The following is a 21753-nucleotide window of genomic DNA, read 5'->3' on the forward strand; positions in this document are numbered from 1 at the left end:
GAGGATCAAATAAAAATGATCACTCAGCAAGTTGAGCAGTGTCAGTGGAAAGCTACAGTTTTTTATATTTCTGATAAAGTTGAACTTCCGTTAGAACTGGAACAAGTGGTAAACAATAAGATGAAGTACGTTCCTTATCTTGTTTGACTGTATTCCACACTGTGTGCTGCTGTCTGCCCTGTTGTGAAGCTGATAATCTGTCCCACTGAGCCTTTTGATTAGGCCGTTAATGAAGTCTTTTGTTTTGCTAAGAATGAAGGGTCAAAGAGACAATATTCTCTTGAACACAGTGAAAGTGGATTAATCCATTAATACTGCAGCTTTTTTTTAAAAATTCATTTGTTGAATGTGGATAAAACTGGCTGCCTTGCATATATTACCCATCCCTAGTTGTCCCTGAAGACAATATGTAGCAATTGGTACAACTGAGTGGCTTGTTAGGCCATTTCAGAGGGCAACTGAGAGTCAACCACACTGCTGTGGCTGTGGAGTCACATGTAGGCCAGACCAGGTGAGGATGGCAGATTTCCTTCTCTAAAGGGCATTACTGAGCCAGTTGGGTTTTTCCGACAATGGACAATTGTTCCATGGTCATCAGTAGCTTCTTAATTCCTTCATTTTTTTAATTGAATACAAATTCCACTGACTGCTGTGAGGGGGTTTTTAATCCAGGTTCCCAGAACATTAGTGAGGTTTCTGGACTAATCGTCTAGTGGTAATGCCACTAGGCCATGTGCCCTTATTTCAGACCAGTGTCTTCATCCAGAAATATGTGTTTATCCTTTTCTGAGTCCCAATCTCTGATTCTCGGTACCAGAATCACAAAGTCTGATTTTGATCCAACGATGAGTTAAGGACAAGCAATCATCTTCCACAGTGTCCAGTTTTATTCTCCACTGACCTCAGCCCCAGGGTCACAGAATTTAACTATAATGCGGACTCTGTCACCAGGTTAGATTTTACAGCACTTGCAGAATTCCGGAACAAATCAGGAACTCGGACATGGTGGTCAGCAAGGTTCATTAAGTGAAGGGAACTCTAACAGCAAAGACACGAGAGTCCGTTTCTGTCCATTTCTCAGTCAATTTTCAGATTCATTTCTACGCCCAGGGACTGCAGAGGGGGAATGTCAAACAGCTCACCCATTGCCATCACTCTCACACTAAGTGCATTAGCTTAAAGTTAGTCCTCTTCATTTCCCTTCCTTTCTCTTTGGTCTCCACTGGGTTTCTTCCCAGGGTTAAGGAGGCTGGATCCAGCCCTGATGAATGGGAATGTTGGCTGGTATGTATCAGTCCGGTGAGGAGGAGGCTGAAGACATGAAGAGAGAGTAGGTAAAAAGGGCTGGGAGATGCTGTGTGATGAGATGATATAGGGAGAGGGCATGGATTAACACAAGGAGAATGGGCACAGGGAGATGGCACAACATGCACACAGGAGGTGGAGAGAGTGCAGGAGAGAATGCAGGGAGTGAGGGTAAGGAAAGGGAATGTAGAAACAGGATATGGAGGGAGGGTGTATAGACAGGAGGCATGAAGAGCCCGGGTGGGGACACCAATACAGACAAAGAGATGTGGTTGTCCCCTCAGGACCTTCCATCTTATTATGTCACTCTGAGGGAAGTAAGATTGTCTCAGCGTTAATGAATGTAGTTAACAATGTGTGAATGCCCAGTTAGTTTCTGTGATGGTGATGGCCTGCTCTTCAAAGTAGTGCCAAGGAATTTTTTACATCAAGCAGATGGGAGCTCGGTTTAATGCCTCATGTAAAAGATGGTCCCTCAGAGAGTGTAGAGCTCCCTCAGCACAGCACTGGAGTGTCAGCCCGGCTTCCCATACTCTGATCTCAGAGTGAGACTTGAACCCACAACCTTGTGGTTGAGAGCCTGACACTTAATGAACCGATTCCCAATTTGCCTTCACAATGCACAAATTTCTATGAGTGGGAGAAAAGTCTTAACTCACCTGGAAGGTCAATTCTGTCAGATTAAGTCACACTCTGAACATAACCTGAGAGTGGGTTTCAGTTCTTCCACCTCCACCAAAGCTGAGCAATCCAGCTCTAGCAGGTCCACTCTTCCCCCCTTCTCTCTCTCTCTCTTGCTTGCGCGCTCTCTCTCTCTCTCTGTCTCGCTCTTGTTGCTCTCTCCCTCTCCCTGTCCCCCTCATGCTCTCTCTCTCGCTCTCTCCCTCTCCCTGTCCCCCTCACGCTCTCTCTTGCTCTCTCCCTCTCCCTGTTCCTCTCCCCCTCGCCTTTCTCTCTCTCGCTCGCTCTCTCTCATATATACTCGCAGGGAGTGATGCTCCTGGGCTGTCATCTCTCTCCTTTCTTCTCAACAGAGATACCCGCAGGCAGCTGGTCAGAAGAAGAACATGCTGGTTAAATATGGAATGGGTGGCCTCATCATCATCTCATTAATCTGCATCGTGTGGTTCCCACTGCTCTTTATGTCATTGGTCAAATCTGTAGCTGGAGTGATCAATCAGCCTCTGGACGTCTCCATTAAGATCAGTATTGGTGGCTATGAGGTGAGAGATAACTCGACAAACCAGACTCACATCAAACCTCTGAAGTAATGAAAAGAAAGTAACTTGCATTTATATATCACCTCTCACACACTCAGGATTGCCCAAAGCATTTTTAGCCAATGAAATGCCAGCTGTTAACATTGGAATGTTGCAAATCTTGTACACAGCAAGCTGTCACCAACATCAATGAGCAGATAATCTGTTATACGATGATTTGGAGATGCCGGTGTTGGACTGGGGTGTACAAAGTTAAAAATCACACAACACCAGGTTATAGTCCAACAGGTTTAATTGGAAGCACTAGCTTTCAGAGCACCGCTCCTTCATCAGGTGGTTGTGGAGGGCTCAATTGTAAGGCACAGAATTTATAGCAAAAGTTTACAGTGTGATATAACTGAACTAAACTTGATTGTCTGTTGAGTCTTTTGTCTGTTCGAATACCATGATAGCTTCACTTCTTTCATGTGTAAATCACAATTTTTTTTTCAAAAAGTTGCATTCTCAGGTTAACTGTAATAATTGGTGTTAGCCAGACAGTACGTTGAAGGTGTTAGCCCCCTGTGTTCTCTGTCTGTGCCATAATGTTTAGACTGAGTCTGCAGAGTTACATTGTACTTTGCTCAAAAACTGCATAAATTCAGGTAAAACTCTGTTATCTTACTTTTTAGATTAGAATCAGTTAAAATGATTTCTGTGCCTTACAATTGAGCCCTTCACAACCACCTGATGAAGGAGCGTCGCTCCGAAAGCTAGTGCTTCCGATTAAACCTGTTGGACTATAACCTGGTGTTGTGTGATTTTTAACTTTATGTTTGTATGATGTCACTATTGGCCTGGATGTTGGGGATAGACTTACTGCTGTTTTTCAAAAAAAAGCACTGTGGAATCTTTACTTTAGAGGGAACAAATGGGATATCTCCAACACTGTAGGGCTCCTTCACTACTACACAGGAAGGTCAGCCTGAACTGGGGGGTTTCAGCCTGAAACAATGCTGGAGTGCAACACTCAAACAAATGGAATTTAACAGCCCCCTTTCCCACGAGAGTGAACTGGGTGTTGTCAGGGAAGACGATAACCCTGTGTGACAAGGTACAGGGCCAGCACACTGACAAGGGGCAGTGAGGCTGTGGGGACAGCAGCAAGGAGGGACTCCCACTAAGGTAGGGACAGCTCCAACTGGTAGAGACTGTCCTGCCATCACAAACCTTCTCTCTTCCCTGTCCTGGGGTCTGACTGCCTGGCCTGAGATACCCCATTACACTTGGGGTCTTCTGGGGCCTGCTGCAGTCTGTCATTGTCAGATAGAAACATTGAAAACAGGAGTGGGGGTAGGCCATTTGATCTTTGGAGCCTGCTCCACCATCAATACGATCATGGCTGATCATCCAACTCAGTCCCCTGTTCCCACTTTCTCCCCATACCCTTTGATCTCTGTAGCTCTAAAAGCTATATCTAACTCCTTCTTGAAATCTCACAACGTTTTAGCCCCAATTGCTTTCTGTGGCAGAGAATTCCACAGGCTCACTACTCTCTGGATGAAGATATTTCTCCTTATCTCAGTCCTAAATGGTTTACCTATATACTTAGATCTTCGCCGCTGATTCAGCATTTCCTGGTCATTGAGAATATCCTTTCTGCATTTATCCTCTCTAGTCCTGTTACAAGCTTATAGCTTTCTATGAGATTCTCTCCTCCCCCTCCTCCCCCTCCTCCCCAGCCCCCATCTCATTCTTCTGAACTTGAGTGAATATAGTTGGAACCAATCCAGTTCATACCTCATCCCGGGCATCAGTCTGGTCCACCTTTGACACTGTTCCTCTGTAACCAGAACATCCTTCCTCAGGTAAGGAGACAAAAGCTGCACACAATATTTTAGGTGTGGTCTCGCCAAAGCCCTGTACAATTGCAGCAAGATATCCCTGTCCTATACCCGAATGTTTTCACTACAAAGGTCAGTTGCCTTCTTCATTGCCTTCTGCTCCGACCTGGTTACTTTCAGTGACATCCAGGTCTCATTGTGCCTCCCCTTTTCACTGTTCAGATAGTAATCTGCCTTCCAATTTCTGCTACCAAAGTGGATAACCTCTCATTTATTCATATTATATGTATTTGCCCACTTACTCAACCTGACCGAATCACACTGAAGCATCTCTGCATCCTCCACCCAGCTGTGTGTCATCTACAGACTTGGAGATATTACATTTAGTTCCCTCATCTAAACCATTAATCTGTATTGTGAATAGTTGGCTCCTAGCACTGATCCCTGCAGTATCCTACTAGTCACTGTCTGCCATTCCTACTCTCTGTTTCCTGTCTGCCAACAAGTTCTGTATTCATCTCAGTTCCACCAATCCCATGCACTTTAACGTTACATAGAGTCATAGAGTTGAACAGCACGGAAACAGCTCCAGTAGTCCAGCTGGCCCGTGCTGACCACTATATCATAAATTAACCAAGTCCCATTTGACCCACATCCCTCTAAACCCTTTCTATTCATATTTCATACACATCCCATGCTCTGTGTGAAAAAGCTGCCCCTCAGGTCCCAATTAAATTTTTCTCCTCCCACCTTAAGCCTATGGTCGCTAGCTTTGAACTCTGCTACCCTGGGAAAAATTCACCCTATCGATGCCCCTCATGATTTTATTAACTCCTATAAGGGCACCCCTCAGCCTCCAACACTCCAGCAAAAACAGCCCCAGCCTATTCGACCTCTCTCTATAGCTCAGATCCTCCAATCCCAACAACATCCTTTAAATCTTTTCTGAACTCTTTCAAGTTTAGCAACATCTTTCCGATAGCAGGGAGACCAGTATTGAACACAGTATTCCAAAAGTGGCCTAACCAATGCCTTGCACTTCTGCAGCATGACCTCCCAACTCCTGTAGGCAATGTACTGACCAATAAAAATAGAAAATGGTGGGAATACCCTGATACCCTCCTCCCATCCCTGGCCCCAATTCCCCCGGCTCTGGGTCCCCTGGTTGGAGCTGTATTCAGTGAGGCAGCTACTCTAGGGCAAGTATCAACATGGAATCTTATCAAGCACCTTTTGAAAGTTCACATAACCTATATCCACTGATTCCTCTTATCGACTCTCTAGTTACATCCTCAAAGCATTTTAGTAGATTTGTCAAGAATGGTTTCCCTTTCATAAATCCATGCTGAGTCTGTCCAACTATATCACTGTTTTCAAATATTCTGCTATTGAAGTTTTATGAAGTACCCTAGCATTTACTGCTGTACCTGATCAGGGGCTAACCAGTCTATCATTCCCTGTTTTGTCTTTGCATCCCTTTTTAAGTAGTGGCATTACATTAGTATTCTCCAATCTAGAGGAACATTTAAAGAATCTTGAAAGACAACCCAAGGCACCCACTAGGGCCACTTCCCTAAGTACTCTGGGATAGAGATAATCAGGCCCTGGACATTTATCAGCCTTCAATCCCAACAACTTCCTCAACACCATTTCCCTAGTGATACTGATTTCCTTCAATTCCTCCTTCTCACCAGACCCTGTGTTCCCCAAGATCTTTGGGATGTTATTTTGTTCTGTTTTGTGAAGACAGACCCAAAATGTTATTTAATTGGTCAGCTGTTCCCCATTATACCTACCTTTGTTTCTTCTGTTCACAAACCTATCGAAGAGAAAAGGTCCTGAAGTCCCTGCACCTCAGGGTCTGTCAGCTCTCTGGTTGGTCATCACCTTTTGGAGGCAGGATCTTTGTCCAAATGTAACTGCCTGATTGACCTTTAACCCTGCAAGATGCCTGGATATGGTCACAGCCGCAATGCGACTGGCTTTTAGCAATAGTGTTACTGCAGCGTCTGTTACTTCTGCCCACCAGTGTGGGAGTTGTTCACAGAGTGGAAACTGGTGGAAGATCTAAAGGGGAAGTCTGTTAAGTTGCCCAAAGCTTTGTGTTCTCTGGAGGCTTTAATGGTGAGAAAAATGTGTCAAGAAAGAGGCTTGTGGGTGTGTGGTGTGAAGGTGCAGAGTCAGTCTGAGATGAGCGTGTGTGAGAGAGAGGTTCGGGGCAGGAGATAGAGGCTTCAGGGGTTCTGTAAGGAGGGACACGGCATTTAACAAACACACTGGGATAAGAGGAAGTGAATCGAAACAAGAGGGGTCTAAGCAGGACTTGGTGCAGGATCAGAAACAGGCAATGGAGTTTTGAATAATGGGTCAGAATGATCTTTGAGCTACAAATGGAGCAAGATCCATCAATGTCTTCCAAGCTGATATTCCAGGTGCCATATTGAGAGACTAACTGCCTATAGTCAGCAGGAGTGTGATGGAACACTCCCCACTGGCCTGGTTGGGTGCACCTCCAACAGCACTCAAGAAACTTGACACCATCCAGGACAAAACAACCTGCCTGATTGGCACCATATCCACTCCCTCCACCACCCACCCTCAGGAGCAACAATGTTCACTATCTACAGGATGCACTGCAGAAATTCACCAAAGATCCTCAACACCTTCCAAACCTACAACCATTCCATCTAGAAGGGCAAGGGCAGCAGATACATGGAAACACCACCACCTTCAAGTTGGTAAAGTGTGGAGCTGGAAGAGCACAGCATGTCATACAGCATCTGAGGAACAGGAAAGTCCATGTCTTGTGCTGAAAGGACTGGGGGGGCTGGGAAGAGCCCAGAAATAAATAGGTTGTCGGGGTTGGGTGGAAGGACTGGTTTGGGGGGGAGGGGTGAGCGTAGGTGTGATGTTGCTGGGTAGATGTAGGTAGGGGGTAATGGTGATTGGTCAGAGAGAAGGGCTGGGTGAATAGGAAGATGGACATGTCAAGGCAGGTCAGGAAGGTGGAGATGGAGCTGGAGCTGGGGAGGTTTTGAAGCTGATGAACTCTTGTTGAGGCCATTCAGCTGTAAGTTCCCAAAGAGGAGTATAAGATGTTGTTCCGCTAGTTTGCAAGTGGCCTCATTTTGACAGTGGAGATGTCTCAGGACAGACACATTGCTGAGGGAGTGGGAGGGGCAGTTGAATTGGCTAGCATCCGGAAGGTGGTGTTGATTGGAGCGTACAGAGCATCTGTGAACTGGTTCCTGAGTCTGCGCTCTGTCTGTCCAATGTAGAGGAGACCACATTAGGAGGAGTGGGTGCAATAGACAAAGTTAGAAGAATTACAGATGAATCTCTGTCGGATTGGGAAGGATTGTTTGGAGCCTTGGATGAAGGTGAGAGGAGAGGTGCAGGGGCATGTGCTGCACCTCCTGTGGTTGCAGGAAAGATGGGTGGAGAGTGCAGAGCTGACGGGGGAGTCATGGAATGGACAACCCCTATGGAAAGCTGACAGGGTGGGGAAGGTAATATCTTTTGGGTGGTGGGGTCTAATTGATGTTAATGACCAGGCCAGCCAGGCCTCCTCAAAACATTGAAAGAAAGTAGCCCAGACTCTAACTTTACTAGTTGTTTTAGAACAAAGAACAAAGAAAATTTACAGCCCTTCAGCCCTCCAAGCCTGAGCCGATCCAAATCCATTGCCTAAACCTGTCGTCCAATTCCTAAGCATCTGTATCCCTCTGCTCCCCACCTACTCATGCATCTGTCCTGAAGCATCTTAAATGTATCTACTGTGCCTGCCTCTACTACCTCTGCTGGCAACGTGTTCCAGGCACCTACCACCCTCTGTGTGAAGTACTTTCCACGTGTACCCCCTTAAACTTTCCACCTCTCACCTTGAAAGCATAACCTCTTGTTATTGAATCCTTCACCTTGGGAAAAATCTTATCTCTATCCACCCTGTCTATATCCTTCATGATTTTGTAAACCTCAATCAGGTCCCCCCCGCCCCACTCTCCTTTTTCTAATGAAAACAATCCTAACCTACTCAACCTCCCTTCATAGTTATCACCTTCCATACCAGGTAACAACCTCGTAAACCTTCTCTGCACCCTCTCCAAAGTGTCCACATCTTTTTGGTAATGTGGCGACCAGAACTGCACACAGTATTCTAAATGCGGCCGAACCAACATTGTGTACAATTTTAACATGACCCGCCAACTCTTATACTCAATACCCTGTCCGATGAAGGCAACATACTATATGCCTTCTTGACCACTCTATCCACCTGTGCAGCAGCCTTCAGGGTACAATGGACCTGAACTCCCAGATCTCTCTGCTCATCAACTTTTTCCAAGGCTCTTCCGTTTACTGTATAATTCGCTCTAGAATTAGACTTCCCAAAATGCATCACTTCACATTTGCCAGGATTGACTTCCATCTGCCACTTCTCTGCCCAACTCTCCAGTCTATCTATATTCTCCTGAATTCTTTGACAGTTCCCTATCCTTTCTGCTACTCCATCAATCTTCGTGTCATCTGCAAACTTACTGATCAGACCAACAGTGCGCTCTTCCAGATCATTTATGTATATTACAAACAACAGTGGCCCCTGCACTGAGCCCTCTGGAACACCAGCGGTCACCTTTCTCCATATCGAGAAACTCTCTTCCACTGCTACCCTCCGTCTCCTGTTGCTCAACCAGTTCTTTATCCACCTAGCTAGAACACCCTGCACACCATGTGACTTCACTTTTTCCATTAGTTTACCATAAGGAACCTTATCAAATGCCTTACTAAAGTCCTTGGATATGACATCTACAGCCCTACCTTCATCTATCAATTTGGTCACTTCTTCAAAGAACTCTATTAAGTTGGTAAGGCATGATCTCCCCTGCACAAAAGCATGTTGCCTATCACTGATAAGCCCATTCTTTTTCAAATATAAATAGATTTTATCCCTCAGTACCTTCTCCAACAACTTTCCCACCACTGATAGGCTCACTGATCTGCAGTTACCCGGAATATCCCTACTGCCCTTCTTGTACAGGGGGACAACATGAGCAACCTTCCAGTCCTCCGGCACCTCACCTGTATTTAAGGATGCCACAAAGATACCTGTTCGGGCCCCAGGTTTTTCTTCTCTCACCTCTGTCAGCAACCTGGGATAGATCCCAACTGCTCCTGGGAATTTGTCCACCTTAATAACCTCTAGCCTACCTAACATGTGATCCAGAGTAAACAAATTTCTATCTGTAATCTCAGCATTCATCACCTCCCATTCCTCAGTGAACACTGATGCAAAGTAATCATTGAGAATCTCACCCATTTTCTCAGTTTTGACACACAGCCTTCCTTCGTTATCCTTTAGTGGACCAATCCTTTCTCTAGTTACCCACTTACGTCTTATATAAGAATAAAAAGCTTTGGGATTCTCCTTAATCCTGCTTGCTAAAGCTATTTCATGACCCCTTTTAGCCCGCTTGATTCCTCATTTAAGATTAGTCATACTCTCCCGATATTCCTCCAGGGCCTGTTCTCTTCTTACCTGCCTGAACCTTATGTATGCTTCCCTTTTCCTCTTGGCTAGGCATACAATTTCTCCTGTCATCCACAGTTCATGAATCTTGCCTTTCCTATCCCTTGTTTTCAGAGGGACATGCCTATCCTGCACTATCTTCAACCTATCTTTGAAAGCCTCCCACATATCAAATGTGGACTTTCCTTCAAAAAGCTGTGTCCAATCCACATTTCCCAGCTCCTGTCTAATTTTGATATAATTGGCCTTGGCCCAGTTTAGTACTCTTCCCTTAGGACCACTCTCATCTTTGTCTACGAGTATTCTAAAACTTACAGAATTGTGGTCAGTGTTCCCAAAGAAATCCCCCACCGCAACTTCTACCACCTGTCCTGGCTCGTTCCCCAGTACCAGGTCCAATATGGCCCCTTCCCACGTGGGTCTACTGACATACTGAGCACATTTGAGCAGGTGTACAGTGGATATTTCAGGAGTGTTGCAGCTGGTCAAAACCCCTCAGTTTTGAACAAAACAGAACTTAATGCAACATTACTGAATGAAACCCAAACAGAAGAGAGCAGAATATAGAATAACTTAACCAATCCGAAAACCCAAACTTTATCTCAACTTAACGATGTTGTTGCAAATTCCTGCAACATTGCCCATAAACGCCCCCTTGGTAAAAAAGGCAAAATCAAACACCCGAGTCTTATGGAAGCGATGTTAGAGAGAGGGATGTCAGAGAGATTCAGCATGGAGCTGTTTGCTTGACCAGCATGCTCAAAACACTGACTGCTTGTTCAAACCAAACCAAACCAAACCAGGGAAAAGCTGAGCTGGGAGAACAGGCCTTTCCCCTTTCATTGTACAAGTGGTTATTTTTTAAAACTTGAAAGCCTCTTCAAGTAGATAAACCCAGACATTTTGGAGCCTGACCCCTCTGGAAAAAAATGAAAGAGCAGCATCGTCACATTGTAGGTGGTTAAAATGGCGGAGGATGGTATGTTGGGGGAGATTGGTGGGGAGGTATGTGAAGACCGGGAGACTATCCTTATTGTTGAGGGGAGGGGGTTTGAGGGCAGAAGTGCAAGAAATGGAGGAGATGCGGTGGAGGGCATCGTTGATCATAGGAAGGAGTAGGGAGGGGAAACTACAGTCCTTGAAGTAGGAGAACATCTAGGATGTCAGGGAATGGAATTCTTCGTCTTGGGAGGAGATGTGGCGAATGAATTGAGAATGGGATGGATCTTTGCAAGAGGATGAGCGAGAGGGGGTAGAGCCATGGTAGCTATGGGAGTCAATGGGCTTGAAATGAGTGTCAGTGCAGAGTTGGTTATCGGAGATGGAGACAGAGAGGTCCAGGAACGGGAAGGGAGGGGTGTCAGAGATGGTCCGGCTGAATTTGAGGTTGGGGTGGAAGGTGTTGGTGAAATTAATGAACTGTTCAAGTTCCTCGCGGGGCAGCATTGATACAATCATCAATATAGTGGAGGAAGAGGTGAGAGGTGGTGCTGGTGTAGCTGCAGAAGAGGGATTGTCCCACATATCCAACAGAGGCAGGTGTAATTCGGACCCGTGTGGGTAACCATAGCCACCTGTTTAGTCTGTAGCAAGTGGAAGGAGTCAAAGGTGAAATGGTTACGGGTGAGGATCCACCAAGCACATGAGAGTGTCGGTGGAGGGGAACTGGTTGGGCCTCCTCATGGGGAATACAGGTGTAGAGAGACTGAATGCAAGTTCCCCTCCAAGCCACTCACCATCCTGACTTGGAATGAGATCGCCTTTCCTTCACTGTAACTGAGTCAACATCTTGTTCTGGAGAACTGTTACACGTGACTCAAGATGTTAATCCTATTTCTCAGTATAGGGGCTGCTGGAGCTGCATGTCAAGCATTTTCTGTTTTTATTCCAAATTTCTGATATCTGCAGTAACCTGCTTTTAGTAAACTCTTGCAACTCTGTTCCAAACAGCTCTGTGGATGTGACTGCACTCACTCACCAATGAAGGATGAGCAACACATTATGCCCTTGCCAGTAATGCCCATATCCAGTGGAAGAATATAGACGTGAGGAGGAATTGGGTTCGTAATTCTAAAGCAATGTTCACTGCAAAAGACCCTTCCGTTCCCTGAGTTTAGGAATATTTTGAGGTATTTTACAGGAGTTAGATGGAGGGGCTGTTTTGTCACATACAGACATAAAGTGACATAAACCACCTCGATTAATGCCTGAAAACCCTAAACTATAAAGAAACGTTGATTTTGCTGCTCCTCGGATGCTGCCTGAACTGCTGTGCTCTTCCAGCACCACTAATCCAGAATCTGGTTTCCAGCATCTGCAGTCATTGTTTTTACCCTATAAAATAATCAGCCTATTTAATGTTTTTAAATCTTTCATTGGTGCTTGGACTGATCATCCTTGTTTGGTCAGTTGGTTCTGTGTCTCTGTAACTTCCTCCCAGATCCACACCCCCACCAGATCTCCGCACATCTCTTACACAACCACAATCGGAATTTCTGCACAACTGGGGACTCTGCTTTCAGCTGCCTTCATCCCCAGGCTCTGAAACTGCCTGCAGTGACTTTCTCCACCTCTCTACGTCTCTCATCTTCCATAAACCTCCTTGCCTAAATATTTGGGCCACATCAGCAAGAGCTTTCCATGTAGTTTGGTGCCGAGCTGTATCTGATACCGCTCCTGTGAAGCACTTTGCAATAGTGTCTGAATATTAAGCAGACGTTTTACATGCAAGTTATTATTGCAATCTGCCTTTCCTGAAATCTTTTGTTTGAGTGCAGCCTTTGTTTACGATGAGTGCACAGCAACAGAACCTGAGGGCATTCTCCACAGCGGAGTATGACCAGCTCACCATGCATTACAGCCACCACCCGGTAAGCTGCTCACGCACGCAGGCACTTAGCCAGAGAGGCCAGTGAGGGTCACGGGAGGGGTTACTGAGAATAAGAAGGTTAGGGGTGGGGCTAAAGGGTGGAAGAAGGGAGATGGGGGGGTGTTGAGAATGGGGTAAGGGGCGGGGATGGGGGAGGTTGTGGACGAGGGGCGGGGCTGGGTGTGGAGGAGGTTGGGGTGAGGGACGGGGAGGTCGGGGGTGAGGGACGGGGGAGGTAGGGGGTGAGGGGCGGGGAGGTTTGGGGGTGAGGGACGGGGGAGGTAGGGGGTGAGGGGCGGTAGTTAGTTGGGTGCGAGGGAGGGGGGGATGGGGAGGTGAGGGACGAAGGTGGGGGAGGTGAGGAGCGGGGGCGGGGAGGTGAGGGGCGAGGGAGGTCAGGGTGGGGGTGAGCGAGGTCAGTGTGGGGGTGATGGAGGGTGGGGGGTTGGGGTCAAGGGGCAGGGGGTGGGGAGGTGAGGGGTGGGGGGTGAGGTGGGTAGCGAGGGGCGTGGGGGGTTGGGGGTGGCGTGGGGGCAAGGTAGGAGGGTGGGAGGGTGAGGGGGAGGTGGAGGCGAGCGTGGGGGGGTGTGAGGTGTGGGGGCGAGGTGGGAGGCAAGAGTGGCGAGGTGGGGGTGAGGTGAGGGGTGAGGTGGGTGGGTGGGAGGGGTGGAAGCGTGGGGTGGGGGGTGTGTCAAGGTGGGGGCTGGGGTGAGGTGGAGACATGGGGTGGGGGTGAGATGGGGGGTGAGGGGCGAGGTGGGGGGTGTGGAAGGGGTCGGGGGCGAGGTGGGGGGGTGTGGGGTGAGGGGCGAGGTGGGGGGTGTGGAAGGGGTGGGGGGCGAGGTGTGGGGTGAGGGGCGAGGTGGGGGGAATGGGGGGGGTGGAGGCGAGGGGTGGGGGAGAGGGCTCGGGGGGGGGGCGGGGACGAAGTGGGGGGCAGGGTGAGGGGTTGGGGAGTGTGGAGGCAAGGGGCGGGGAGGTGAGGGGGGTTTGGGGTCGAGGGGTGGGGGTTGGATGGGTGGGGTGGGGTGGTGGGGGGGGGGGCGAGGGTGTGGAGGTGGGAATGTCTTCTGTAAGATGCTAGCTCAGACAGTGCAGCACACCTTCAGTGGTGAAGAGAGGGGCTTGAACCAAAAAGATTGTGACTTTGAGATGGGAGTGTCAGCCACTGAGCCCCAATTAAAAAGCTTGCAGTTCTGTGGACACATGTAAACTACAAGAGGTGCCCTGAACCCTTCTCCAGTCGATTGTGCCCCAATCCCCCCCATCCCCCCCATCCCCCCTTCCCCCCCAATCCCCCCCATCCCCCCTTCCCCCCCAATCCCCCCCATCCCCCCTTCCCCCCAATCCCCCCCAATCCCCCCCAATCCCCCCATCCCCCCCATCCCCCATCCCCCCAAATCCCCCCAGTCCCCCCCAGTCCCCCCAGTCCCCCCATCCCCCCAATCCCCCCCAATCCCCCCATCCCCCCATCCCCCCAATCCCCCCAATCCCCCCCAATCCCCCCCAATCCCCCCAATCCCCCCCAATCCCCCCCAATCCCCCCCAATCCCCCCAATCCCCCCAATCCCCATCCCCCAATCCCCCAATCCCCCAATCCCCCAATCCCCCAATCCCCCATCCCCCATCCCCCAATCCCCCAATCCCCCATCCCCCATCCCCCATCCCCCAATCCCCCATCCCCCCAATCCCCCCATCCCCCCAATCCCCCCCAATCCCCCCCAATCCCCCCAATCCCCCCAATCCCCCCAATCCCCCATCCCCCCCAATCCCCCATCCCCCCCAATCCCCCATCCCCCCCAATCCCCCATCCCCCATCCCCCATCCCCCCCAATCCCCCATCCCCCATCCCCCAATCCCCCATCCCCCCAATCCCCCCCAATCCCCCCAATCCCCCCCAATCCCCCCAATCCCCCCAATCCCCCATCCCCCATCCCCCAATCCCCCATCCCCATCCCCCAATCCCCCATCCCCCAATCCCCCCAATCCCCCATCCCCCAATCCCCCCAATCCCCATCCCCCAATCCCCCAATCCCCCAATCCCCCATCCCCCAATCCCCCATCCCCCAATCCCCCATCCCCCATCCCCCCAATCCCCCCATCCCCCATCCCCCCAATCCCCCCAATCCCCCCAATCCCCCATCCCCCCAATCCCCCCAATCCCCCCAATCCCCCCCATCCCCCAATCCCCCATCCCCCATCCCCCAATCCCCCCCATCCCCCAATCCCCCATCCCCCAATCCCCCATTCCCCATCCCCCAATCCCCCCCAATCCCCCATCCCCCAATCCCCCAATCCCCCATCCCCCAATCCCCCACCCCCATCCCCAATCCCCCCAATCCCCCATCCCCCAATCCCCCACCCCCATCCCCAATCCCCCCAATCCCCCCCACCCCCCAATCCCTCATCCCCCCAATCCCTCATCCCCCCAATCCCTCATCCCCCCCAATCCCTCATCCCCCCCAATCCCTCATCCCCCCAATCCCTCATCCCCCCCATCCCCCAATCTCCCCCAATCCCCCCAATCCCCCAATCCCCTCCACGCCCCCACTCTCCCCCAATCCCCCCCACACCCCCAATCCCCCAATCCCCCCATCCCCCAATCCCCCATCCCCCCACCCCCCAATCCCCCCATCCCCCATCCCCCAATCCCCCCCATCCCCCAATCCCCCCATCCCCCAATCCCCATCCCCAATCCCCGTCCCCGTCCCCAATCCCCATCCCCAATCCCCCATCCCCCATCCCCCAATCCCCCTAATCCCACAATCCCCCAATCCCCCCAATCCCCCCAATCCCCCCAATCCCCCATCCCCCATCCCCCCAATCCCCCATCCCCCCAATCCCCCAGCCCCCCAATCCCCCATCCCCCCAATCCCCCATCCCCCAATCCCCCATCCCCCATCCCCCAATCTCCCCCAAACCCCCAATCCCCCCCAATCCCCCCAATCCCCCATCCCCATCCCCCCCAATCCCCCAATCCCCCCTCCCCCAATCCCCCATCCCCCAATCCCCCATCCCCCAATCCCCCATCCCCCAATCCCCCATTCCCCAATCCCCCCCAAGCCCCCATCCCCAATCCCCCAATCCCCCCCAATCCCCCAATCCCCCATTCCCCAATCCCCCAATCCCCCCCAATCCCCCCCAATCCCCCATCCCCCAATCCCCCAATCCCCCATCCCCCATTCCCCATCCCCCAATCCCCCAATCCCCCATCCCCCAATCCCCCATCCCCCATCCCCCCAATCCCCCCAATCCCCCAATCCCCCCAATCCCCCAATCCCCCCAATCCCCCATCCCCCAATCCCCCACCCCCATCCCCAATCCCCCCAATCCCCCCCACCCCCCAATCCCTCATCCCCCCAATCCCTCATCCCCCCAATCCCTCATCCCCCCAATCCCTCATCCCCCCAATCCCTCATCCCCCCCAATCCCTCATCCCCCCAATCCCTCATCCCCCCAATCCCCCCATCCCCCAATCTCCCCCAATCCCCCCAATCCCCCAATCCCCTCCACGCCCCCACTCTCCCCCAATCCCCCCCACACCCCCAATCCCCCAATCCCCCCATCCCCCAATCCCCCATCCCCCCACCCCCCAATCCCCCCATCCCCCATCCCCCAATCCCCCCCATCCCCCAATCCCCCCCATCCCCCAATCCCCATCCCCAATCCCCCATCCCCCATCCCCCAATCCCCCTAATCCCACAATCCCCCAATCCCCACAATCCCCCCAATCCCCCAATTCCCCACCATTCCCCATCATTCCCCCCATTCCCCCATTCCCCCCATTCCTCCCCAATTCCCCCCCAATTCCCCCCCAATTCCCCCATTCCCCCATTCCCCCAAATTCCCCCATTCCCCCCCATTCCCTCCCATTCCCCCCCATTCCCTCCCATTCCCCACCCATTCCCTCCCATTCCCCCCCATTCCCTCCCATTCCCCACCCATTCCCTCCCATTCCCCACCCATTCCCTCCCAATCCCCCACAATCCCCCACAATCCCCCCATTCCCCCATTCCCCCCATTCCCCCCCATTCCCCCCCAATTCACCCCCAATTCCCCCCATCCCCACCCCCACCCCCACCCCCCCCATCCCCACCCCACCCCGATCCCCTCCCCACCACCCCTATCCCCACCCCCATCCCCACCCCCATTCCCCCCCCATCCAGGATCACATTGACTAGGAGGAAGTGAGGACTGCAGATGCTGGAGATCAGAGTCAAAAAAATGGTGCTGGAAAAGCACAGCAAGTCAGGCGGCATCTGAGGGGCAGGAAAATCGATGTTTCAGACATAAGGTCTTCATCAGGAATGTGGGTGAGTCTGGGCAAAGGTAGCTAGGAAGGCGATAGCTAGATGCAGGCAGAGGATGATGGTGATAGGTTGGAGGGGGGTGGGTGGGTGGAGTGGTAGCTGGGAAGGAAGATAGACAGGTTGGACTGTTCAAGAGGGCGGTGCCAGGTTGGAGGGTACAACTTATCTAGGACTACTTAATGAGCCGACCACCAGTTGAATTAAATACTAATCAAACAAAGAAGGTACCTCCAAGTAGAAAGGCCATTCTCAAGGAATGATAGCACAACAATGAGATAAGCTGGCATCTGGTCAGAGTGCAGTTGCAGGAGGTAACATGAAAATGATGGCATTCTCGGACATAGAGACTGCAGTGGTTGAACTGGGGTGGTTATGTGGTGTTATCGCTGGACTGTTAATCTAGAGACACAGGGTAATGTTCTGGGGACCTGTGTTTGAATCCTGCCACGGCAGTGTTGGAATCTGAATTCAGTAAAAATCTGGAATGAAGGGTTCAGTGACGACCATGGACTCTGTCCTGGAAGCATTTGAGGGAGACAGTGTAAAGGGGCCTTTATCCGAGACACCAAAATTAAATAAGATCCAGCCTTCGCAGATTGACTTCTCAATATATCATTCCCTACAAAATTCCTCACCCTGACAGGAGCAAAAAAATGGCAGCCTTTTTAATCCTTGGAGCATATTGTGTGGTACATACAGAAAGTGAGGCACTGAAGGAGGGAGAGAGCCTGCAGGGAAGCGAATGTGAGCTGAGAACCTTTTGGGATTGAGAGAGAGGGCTGTGGGAGGAAGAGGGGATGGCTGTCCAAATGAACACTGATGACAGATGGATGAACAGGAAACAAAGACTTTTTTTTTAAAGTGTTATAAAAGCATTCAGAATGTCTTCACTCGTTTCCATCCCCACAGTCCGCAATGCAGTTTTTAGTAAACTACATGCCAGAAGACATCATCGTGGCTCACATCAAGAGTGACGCAAACCTGCTGTGGAGCATCAGCCCGGCCAGTCTCAAGGCGATGAAAGAAGAACTTGCCAATTCTTCCCAGATTTACGTACATCTCCAGTGGACCATCCTGAGGTACAGTGTGTGACGTAGGATCAGGAAAATCACAACATGTTGCTTAGAATTGTAGAGATGTACAGCACGGAAACAGACCCTTCAGTCCAACCGTCCATGCCGACCAGATATCCCAACCCAATCTAGTCCCACCTGCCAGCACCCGGCCCATATCCCTCCAAACCCTTCCTATTTGTATACTCATCCAAAAGCCTCTTAAATGTTGCAATTGTACCAGCCGCCACCACTTCCTCTGGCAGCTCATTCCATACACATACCACCCTCTGCATGAAACAGCTGCCCCATATGTCTCTTTTATATCTTTCCCCTCTCACCCTAAACCTCTGCCATCAAGTTCTGGAGTCCCCGACCCCAGGGAAAAGACTTTGCCTATTTACACAATCCATGCCCCTCATAATTTTGTAAACCTCTATAAGGTCACCCCTCAACCTCCAGCGCTCCAGGGAAAACAGCCCCAGCCTATTCAGCCCCTCCCTATAGCTCAAATCCTCCAACCCTGGCAACATCCGTGTAAACCTTTTCTGAACCCTTTCAAGTTTCACAACATCTTTCCAATAGGAAGGAGACCAGAATTGCATGCAATATTCCAATAGTGGCCTAACCAATGTCCTGTACAGCCGCAACATGACCTCCCAACACCTGTACTCAATACTCTGACCAATAAAGGAAAGCATACCAAATGCCGCCTTCACTATCCTATCTACCTGCGACTCCACTTTCAAGGACAAGTCAGGGAATTATAGACCGGTGAGCCTAACGTCGGTGGTGGGCAAGTTATTAGAGGGAATCCTGAGGGACAGGATGTACATGTATTTGGAAAGGCAAAGACTGATTAGGGATAGTCAACATGGCTTTGTGCGTGGGAAATCATGTCTTACAAACTTGATTGAGTTTTTCGAAGAAGTAACAAAGAGGATTGATGAGGCAGATGTGATCTATATGGACTTCAGTAAGGCGTTCAACAAAATTCCCCATGGGAGACTGATTAGCAAGGTTAGATCTCAAGGTTAGGAATACAAGGAGAACTAGCCATTTGGATACAGAACTGGCTCCAAGGTAGAAGACATGCAGTTCTGGTCTCCTTCCTATCGGAAAGATGTTGTGAAACTTGAAAGGGTTCAGAAAAGATTTACAAGGATGTTGCCAGGGTTGGAGGATTTGAGCTACAGGGAGAGGCTGAACAGGCTGGGGTTGTTTTCCCTGGAGCGTTGGAGGCTGAGGGGTGACCTTATAGAGTTTTACAAAATTATGAGGGGCATAGATCGGGTAAATAGGCAAAGTCTTTTCCCGGAGTTCGGGGAGTCCAGAACTTGAGGGCATGGGTTTAGGGTGAGAGGGGAAAGATATAAAAGAGACCTACGGTGCAGCTTTTTCACTCAGAGGGTGGTACATGTACGGAATGAGCTGCCAGAGGAAGTGGTGGAGGCTGGTACAATTGCAACATTTAAGAGGCATTTGGGTGGGTATATGAATAGGAAGGGTTTGGAGGAATATGGGCCAGGTGCTGGGAGGTGGGACTAGATTGGGTTGGGATATCTGGTCAGCATGGATGGATTGGACCGAAGTATCTGTTTCCATGTTCTACATCTCTATGACTCTCTGAGAATAAAAGAAACTTTACTCTGTAACTAACCCTGTATTGTCCCTGTCCTGAGATGTACGATGGGGGACAGTGTTGAGGGAGGTTTACATAGAACGTAGAACAGTACAGCACTGTACAGGCCCTTCAGCCCACAATATTGTGTCGAGCATTTATCTTAATCTAAGCTCTAATGTACACATCCTTCAATTTACTGCCATCCATGTGCTTGTCCAGCAGTCGCTTAAATGTCCCTAATGTCTCTGACTTTACCTCCACCGCTGGCAGTGCATTCCCCTCTCTACGTAAAAAACCTACCTCTGACATCTCCCCACACCTTCCTCCAATCACCTTAAAATTATGATCCCCTTGTGACAGCCATTTCTGCCCTGGGGGAAGGTCTCTGGCTATCTACTCTCTCTATGCCTCCCATTACCCTGTACACCTCTATCAAGTCACCCCTCTTCCTCCTCCTCTCCAGTGTGAGAAGCCCGAGCTCACTCAACCTCTGTTCATAAGACATGCCCTCCAATCCAGACAGCATCCTGGTATATCTCCTCTGCACCCTCTCTAAACCAACTACATCCTTCCTATAATGAGGCTACCAGAACTGGATACAATATTTCAGGGCTTTATAGAGCTGCAGCAAAACCTTGTGGCTCTTAAACTCCATCCCCTGTTAATGAAAGCCAAAATACCATACACCTTCTTAACAACCCTATCAACTTGGATGGCAACTTTGAGGGATCTATGTAAGTGGACCCCAAACTCCCGCTATTCCCCCACACTGCCAAGAATCCTGTCTTTAACCCTGTATTCAGCATTCAAATTCGACCTTCCAAAATGACCCACTTCGCATTTATCCAGGTTGAATTCCATCTGCCACTTCTCAGCCCAGCTCTGCACCCTCTCAATGTCTTGTTGTAGCCTGCAACAGCCCTCCACACTACCTACAACACCACCGACCTTTGTGTCATCAGGAAACTTACTAACCCACCCTTCCATTTCCTCATCTAAGTCAATGATTAAAACTACAAAGAGCAGAGACCCAAGAACAGATCACTGCCGGACCTCTAGGCGGAATGCTTTCCATCCACTACCTCTCACTGTCTTCTTTCGGATAGCCAATTCTGTATCCAGACAGTCAAATATCCCTGTATCCCATACCTCGTAACATTCTGAATGAGCTTACCATGGGGAACCTTATCAAATGCCTGACTGAAATCCATATACACCACATCCACTTCACGACCTTCACCAACTTGTCTTGTCATATCCTCAAAGAACTCAATAAGGCTTGTGAGGCATGACCTGCCCCTCACAAAGCCATGCTGACTATCTTTAATTAAACTATATTTTTCCAAAGAATCATAAATCCTATCTCTCAGAATCCTTTCCAGTACCTTGCTTACCACAGAAATAAGACTGACTGGTCTGTAATTCCCAGGGATTTCCCTATTCCCTTTCTTGAACAGAGGAACAACATCCCCACCCTCCAATCATCCGGTACTACTCCCGTGGAGAGTGATGATGTAAAGATCATCGCTAGAGGTGCAGCAATCTCATTCCTCGCTTCCCGTAGTAACCTTGGGTATATCTGGTCTGGCCCTGGGGACTTATCCATCTTGATGCTTCCCAGAAGTTTCAGCACATCCACTTCCTTAAGATCAATCTGTTGAAGCCTGTTAACCTGGTCCACGGTGTTCTCATTATCAACAAGGTCCCTCTCTCTCTAGTGAATACTGAAGCAAAAACTCATTTAGGGCCTCCCCTATCTCTTCAGACTCCAGGCACATGTTCCCTCCACTATCCCTGATCGGCCCTACACTCTCTCTGATCAGTCTCTAATTCCTCACCCACCAAGGCTTTCTCATGCCCCCTCCTAGCTCCCCTCAGTCCATTTCTGAGTTCTTTCCTAGCTGCCCTGTAATCCTCTAAAGATGTGCCAGATCCTTGCTTCCTCAATCTTGAGGAAGAAGGAAGCTTACTTTTGACAAGAAGCTCCCCTTTCTTCTCTTGTTATCCAAAGCTCCTTCACCTTACC

General features: G+C 50.0%; 1 protein-coding gene across 1 annotated transcript in view; it reads left to right on the forward strand.

Moving 5' to 3' along the window:
* The window catches only part of LOC132822635 (piezo-type mechanosensitive ion channel component 2-like), a 211958-nt gene that overhangs the window by 174131 nt on the left and 16074 nt on the right, over positions 1-21753 (forward strand). Inside the window, exons 43-45 of the mRNA XM_060835882.1 lie at positions 2340-2528; positions 12650-12742; positions 17961-18130. Coding sequence (XP_060691865.1) covers positions 2340-2528; positions 12650-12742; positions 17961-18130 — 452 coding nt within the window. The remainder of the gene's footprint in view (positions 1-2339; positions 2529-12649; positions 12743-17960; positions 18131-21753) is intronic.

Source organism: Hemiscyllium ocellatum, chromosome 15 (genome assembly GCF_020745735.1).
Source record: "Hemiscyllium ocellatum isolate sHemOce1 chromosome 15, sHemOce1.pat.X.cur, whole genome shotgun sequence".
Lineage (NCBI taxonomy): Eukaryota > Metazoa > Chordata > Chondrichthyes > Orectolobiformes > Hemiscylliidae > Hemiscyllium > Hemiscyllium ocellatum.